This window comes from Oncorhynchus keta, chromosome 35 (assembly GCF_023373465.1).
Source record: "Oncorhynchus keta strain PuntledgeMale-10-30-2019 chromosome 35, Oket_V2, whole genome shotgun sequence".
NCBI classification, from domain to species: domain Eukaryota; kingdom Metazoa; phylum Chordata; class Actinopteri; order Salmoniformes; family Salmonidae; genus Oncorhynchus; species Oncorhynchus keta.
The window spans coordinates 8,044,788-8,051,843 of record NC_068455.1 but is presented as its reverse complement, the minus strand read 5'-3'; the positions used below and the strand labels follow the sequence as shown (position 1 = coordinate 8,051,843).

Genomic DNA, 7,056 nt, shown 5'->3' with positions numbered 1-7,056 from the left:
TTTCTCTCTCTCTGCCTCTCTTTCTCTCTCTCTCTGCCTATCTCTCTCTTTTCTCTCTCTCTCTCTCTGGTTCTGTCTCTCTCTGCCTCTCTCTCTCTCTCTGCTCTCTCTCTCTCTCTCTCTCGCTCTCTCTCTCTCTCTCTCTGTCTCTCTGTCTCTCTCTCTCTCTCTCTCCCTCTGTGTTTGTCTCTCTCTGCCTCTATCTCTCTGCCTCTATCTCTCGCTCTATCTCTCTGTCTCTCTCTCTCTCTCTCTCTCTGCCTCTATCTCTCTGTCTCTCTGCCTCTATCTCTCTGTCTCTCTCTGCCTCTATCTCTGTCTCTCTCTGCCTCTATCTCTGTCTCTCTCTGCCTCTATCTCTCTGTCTCTCTCTGCCTCTATCTCTCTGCCTCTGTCTCTGCCTCTCACTGCCTCTATCTCTCTGTCTCTCTCCCTCTGTGTTTGTCTCTCTCTGTCTCTCACTGCCTCTATCTCTCTGTCTCTCTCTGCCTCTATCTCTCTGTCTCTCTCTGCCTCTATCTCTCTGTCTCTCTCTGCCTCTATCTCTGCCTCTCACTGCCTCTATCTCTCTGTCTCTCTCTCCCTCTGTGTTTGTCTCTCTCTGCCTCTATCTCTCTGTCTCTCACTGCCTCTCGCTGTTTGTCTGTCTCTGTATCTAGTTATTAGATGAGACATATTTCCAGAACATTGAGAAAATCAAAACCATTGGCAGCTGTTACATGGCTGCTTCTGGCCTCTCCCCTGATCAACAGGTCAGCCTTCTTAGTGTCACAGGGTTGGGCTCCTCTGGGTTGGGCTCCTCTGGGTTGGGCTCCTCTGGGTTGGGCTCCTCTGGGTTGGGCTCCTCTGGGTTGGACTCCTCTGGGTTGGGCTCCTCTGGGTTGGGCTCCTCTGGGTTGGGCTCCTCTGGGTTGGGCTCCTCTGGGTTGGGCTCCTCTGGGTTGGGCTCCTCTGGGTTGGGCTCCTCTGGGTTGGGCTCCTCTGGGTTGGGCTCCTCTGGGTTGGGCTCCTCTGGGTTGGGCTCCTCTGGGTTGGACTCCTCTGGGTTGGGCTCCTCTGGGTTGGACTCCTCTGGGTTGGGCTCCTCTGGGTTGGGCTCCTCTGGGTTGGGCTCCTCTGGGTTGGACTCCTCTGGGTTGGACTCCTCTGGGTTGGACTCCTCTGGGTTGGGCTCAAAGTGATCAGTTTATCGAATAAACATTAAACAAAAATGCCCTTTTTTCAATTATCGAATTGGAATTTCAGTTTGCTTCCTGAATTGACTGCCTTCAATTCGACCCTGTTTAGTGTCTTCTATTGAATTTAGTATGAGTAGTAAAAGGATCTGTGTGTGTGTTTGTGTGTGTGTGTGTGTTGTAGGAGTGTGGTGATGAGTGGCGTCACCTCAGTGAGCTGGTGCTGTTTGCCCAGGAAATGCAGGAGACGCTCAAACGGATCAACACACACTCTGGAAACAGCTTTCAGCTCCGTGTTGGTGAGAACACACACACACACACACGCACGCACGCACGCACGCACACACACACACACACACACACACACACACACACACACACACACACACACACACACACACACACACACACGCACACACACCTTGACCTCTGACCTGTGTGTGTAGGCGTAGCCCACGGTCCAGTGGTGGCTGGGGTGATAGGAGCCACTAAACCTCAGTATGACATCTGGGGAATGACCGTCAACCTGGCCAGCCGTATGGACAGCACCGGGGTCAGTGGACGTATACAGGTAGGACTGTGTGTGTGTGTGTGTGTGTGTGTGTGTGTGTGTGTGTGTGTGTGTGTGTGTGTGTGTGTGTGTGTGTGTGTGTGTGTGTGTGTGTGTGTGTGTGTGTGTGTGTGAAACAGAGGTTTGGCTTTGGCGTGTTAATATGTGGGTTAATGTGCTGTGTGTGTGTCTGCGTGTGTGTGTGTGTAACATAGGCTTGGCTTTGGCGTGTTAATATGTGGGTTAATGTGCTGTGTGTGTGTGCGTGCGTGTGCGTGTGCGTGTGTGTGTGTGTGTGTGGGTGTGTGTGTGGGTGTGTAACAGAGGTTTGGCTTTGGCGTGTTAATATGTGGGTTAATGTGCTGTGTGTGCGTGTGTGTATCCCAGGTCCCAGAGAGTACCAGTCAGGTCCTGGCGGAGCGCGGCTTCGTTCGCGAGCTGAGGGGGGCGATCTACGTGAAAGGTGTGAGCGAGCGGCAGGGGAACGTCAAGACGTACTTCGTGAGGAGCCGCGAGTCGTGTTCCAGCTACATGGAGCGCAGTGTGACCCGCGGGGGTTTGGGCCTGGGAAGGAACACTCTGTCCGCTCTGGTCTTTAGCCTGGTCCAGACCAGGAAGAGAGAGACACAACGAGAGGCTAACGGAGGGTTCCACCTGCTGGAGGTCTCATAGGCCTTGGGCTGTATATCATATAGGGAAAGAAAGGGAGAGGATTCAGGTTATCCTCTCCTCGTTCGTTGGATCAAAGCCGCTTTCTATGGTGGATTACCTCAAATGGAGAACGGGGGGGGGGGTACAGGCTACAAGAGAGACACTAGAGGAGGGGAACGGAAGCTCCTCTTCTGCAGAGTACTTTATAGCAGTGGCTCCCAAACTTTCTAGTTTACAGTACTGATCAACTGTATTCTGCTCTGCCCGAAGTACCCTTATAGTACATCATGGGTCTTCTCAAATAACCCCTGTGGATTGGCCAACTTCCCCCTGGTTGGGAATCACATGGACGACAGCACAGAGCAGAAAACTGACCAGTTGACAGTTGGATATACTGACACCGACAGAAATACAGTGGATTATATACTGCTGTCTGACACCGACAGAAATACAGTGGATTATATACTGCTGTCTGACACCAACAGAAATACAGTGGATTATATACTGCTGTCTGACACCAACAGAAATAGAGTGGATTATATACTGCTGTCTGACACCAACAGAAATAGAGTGGATTATATACTGCTGTCTGACACCAACAGAAATAGAGTGGATTATATACTGCTGTCTGACACCAACAGAAATACAGTGGATTATATACTGCTGTCTGACACCAACAGAAATACAGTGGATTATATACTGCTGTCTGACACCAACATAAATAGTGGATTATATACTGCTGTCTGACACCAACAGAAATACAGTGGATTATATACTGCTGTCTGACACCAACAGAAATACAGTGGATTATATACTGCTGTCTGACACCAATAGAAATACAGTGGATTATATACTGCTGTCTGACACCAACAGAAATACAGTGGATTATATATTGCTGTCTGACACCAACATAAATAGTGGATTATATACTGCAGTCTGACACCAACAGAAATACAGTGGATTATATATTGCTGTTTGACACCAACAGAAATACAGTGGATTATATATTGCTGTCTGACACCAACATAAATAGTGGATTATATACTGCTGTCTGACACCAACAGAAATAGAGTGGATTATATACTGCTGTCTGACACCAACATAAATAGTGGATTATATACTGCTGTCTGACACCAACAGAAATAGAGTGGATTATATACTGCTGTCTGACACCAACATAAATAGTGGATTATATACTGCTGTCTGACACCAACAGAAATAGAGTGGATTATATATTGCTGTCTGACACCAACATAAATAGTGGATTATATACTGCTGTCTGACACCAATAGAAATACAGTGGATTATATACTGCTGTCTGACACCAACAGAAATACAGTGGATTATATATTGCTGTCTGACACCAACATAAATAGTGGATTATATACTGCAGTCTGACACCAACAGAAATACAGTGGATTATATATTGCTGTTTGACACCAACAGAAATACAGTGGATTATATATTGCTGTCTGACACCAACATAAATAGTGGATTATATACTGCTGTCTGACACCAACAGAAATAGAGTGGATTATATACTGCTGTCTGACACCAACATAAATAGTGGATTATATACTGCTGTCTGACACCAACAGAAATAGAGTGGATTATATACTGCTGTCTGAAACCAACATAAATAGTGGATTATATACTGCTGTCTGACACCAACAGAAATACAGTGGATTATATATTGCTGTCTGACACCAATAGAAATACAGTGGATTATATACTGCTGTCTGACACCAACAGAAATAGAGTGGATTATATATTGCTGTCTGACACCAACGTAAATAGTGGATTATATACTGCTGTCTGACACCAATAGAAATACAGTGGATTATATACTGCTGTCTGACACCAACAGAAATACAGTGGATTATATATTGCTGTCTGACACCAAAATAAATAGTGGATTATATACTGCAGTCTGACACCAACAGAAATAGTGGATTATATACTGCTGTCTGACACCAACGTAAATAGTGGATTATATACTGCTGTCTGACACCAATAGAAATACAGTGGATTATATACTGCTGTCTGACACCAACAGAAATACAGTGGATTATATATTGCTGTCTGACACCAAAATAAATAGTGGATTATATACTGCAGTCTGACACCAACAGAAATACAGTGGATTATATATTGCTGTTTGACACCAACAGAAATACAGTGGATTATATATTGCTGTCTGACACCAACATAAATAGTGGATTATATACTGCTGTGTGACACCAATAGAAATACAGTGGATTATATACTGCTGTCTGACACCAACATAAATAGTGGATTATATATTGCTGTCTGACACCAACATAAATAGTGGATTATATACTGCTGTCTGACACCAACATAAATAGTGGATTATATACTGCTGTCTGACACCAACAGAAATAGAGTGGATTATATACTGCTGTCTGACACCAACATAAATAGTGGATTATATACTGCTGTCTGACACCAACAGAAATAGAGTGGATTATATACTGCTGTCTGACACCAACATAAATAGTGGATTATATACTGCTGTCTGACACCAACAGAAATACCGTGGATTATATATTGCTGTCTGACTCCAATAGAAATACAGTGGATTATATACTGCTGTCTGACACCAACAGAAATAGAGTGGATTATATATTGCTGTCTGACACCAACATAAATAGTGGATTATATACTGCTGTCTGACACCAATAGAAATACAGTGGATTATATACTGCTGTCTGACACCAACATAAATAGTGGATTATATATTGCTGTCTGACACCAACATAAATAGTGGATTATATACTGCTGTCTGACACCAACATAAATAGTGGATTATATACTGCTGTCTGACACCAACAGAAATAGAGTGGATTATATACTGCTGTCTGACACCAACATAAATAGTGGATTATATACTGCTGTCTGACACCAACAGAAATAGAGTGGATTATATACTGCTGTCTGACACCAACATAAATAGTGGATTATATACTGCTGTCTGACACCAACAGAAATACAGTGGATTATATATTGCTGTCTGACACCAATAGAAATACAGTGGATTATATACTGCTGTCTGACACCAACAGAAATAGAGTGGATTATATATTGCTGTCTGACACCAACATAAATAGTGGATTATATACTGCTGTCTGACACCAATAGAAATACAGTGGATTATATACTGCTGTCTGACACCAACAGAAATACAGTGGATTATAGATTGCTGTCTGACACCAACATAAATAGTGGATTATATACTGCAGTCTGAAACCAACAGAAATACAGTGGATTATATATTGCTGTTTGACACCAACAGAAATACAGTGGATTATATATTGCTGTCTGACACCAACATAAAAATTGGATTATATACTGCTGTCTGACACCAACATAAATAGTGGATTATATACTGCTGTCTGACACCAACATAAATAGTGGATTATATACTGCTGTCTGACACCAACAGAAATACAGTGGATTATATACTGCTGTCTGACACCAACAGAAATACAGTGGATTATATATTTAGTGTACAAAACATTAAGAACACATGCTCTTTCCATGACAGACCTACCAGGTGACTCTTTATTGATGTCTCCTGATAAATCCACAGACGGGTTAAAGATGGATTTTAAGCCTTGAGACAATTGAGACATGGATTGTATATGTGTGTCATTCAGAGGGTGAATGGACAAGACAAAAGATTTAAGTGCCTTTGAACGGGGGTTTGGTAGTAGGTACCAGGGAAGCACCGGTTTGTGTCAAGAACTGCAACGCTGCTGGGGTTTTCACGCTCAACAGTTTCCCTGTGTGTAACAAGAACGGTCCACCACCCAAAGGACATCCAGACAACTTGACACAACTGTGGGAAGCATTGAAATTAACATGGACCAGCGTGCCCTGATGAATTTTTGTATTTTAATTTTACCTTTATTTAACCAGGCAAGTCAGTTAAGAACATATTCTTATTTTCAATGACGGCCTGGGACAGATTTGTACCTTGTCAGCTCGGGGTTTGAACTCGCAACCTTCCGGTTACTAGTCCAACGCTCTAACCACTAGGCAACACTGCCACCTCTACACTCTAACCACTAGGCTACCCTGCCACCTCTACACTCTAACCACTAGGCTACCCTGCCACCTCTACACTCTAACCACTAGGCTACCCTGCCACCTCTACACTCTAACCACTAGGCTACCCTGCCACCTCTACACTAACCACTAGGCTACCCTGCCACCTCTACACTCTAACCACACCTGCCACCTCTACACTCTAACCACTAGGCTACCTGCCGCCTCTACACTCTAACCACTAGGCTACCCTGCCGCCTCTACACTCTAACCACTAGGCTACGCTGCCACCTCTACACTCTAACCACTAGGCTACCCTGCCACCTCTACACTCTAACCACTAGGCTACGCTGCCGCCTCTACACTCTAACCACTAGGCTACCCTGCCACCTCTACACTCTAACCACTAGGCTACCCTGCCGCCTCTACACTCTAACCACTAGGCTACGCTGCCGCCTCTACACTCTAACCACTAGGCTACGCTGCCACCTCTACACTCTAACCACTAGGCTACCCTGCCACCTCTACACTCTAACCACTAGGCTACCCTGCCGCCTCTACACTCTAACCACTAGGCTACGCTGCCACCCCATATTTGGAAGGTGTTCTTAA

The 7,056-nt window shown here is 44.8% G+C and overlaps 1 protein-coding gene across 1 annotated transcript in view; it reads left to right on the top strand.

Annotated features, from left to right (window-relative positions):
• Positions 1 to 2,466, top strand: part of si:ch211-132f19.7 (adenylate cyclase type 8) — a 25,708-nt gene extending 23,242 nt beyond the window's left edge. Inside the window, 4 exon segments of the mRNA XM_052495818.1 lie at positions 660 to 752; positions 1,360 to 1,474; positions 1,622 to 1,746; positions 2,113 to 2,466. Of these exon segments, the coding sequence (XP_052351778.1) occupies positions 660 to 752; positions 1,360 to 1,474; positions 1,622 to 1,746; positions 2,113 to 2,397 (618 nt within the window). The 3' untranslated portion in view covers positions 2,398 to 2,466.
• Positions 2,467 to 7,056: the final 4,590 nt, after the last annotated feature.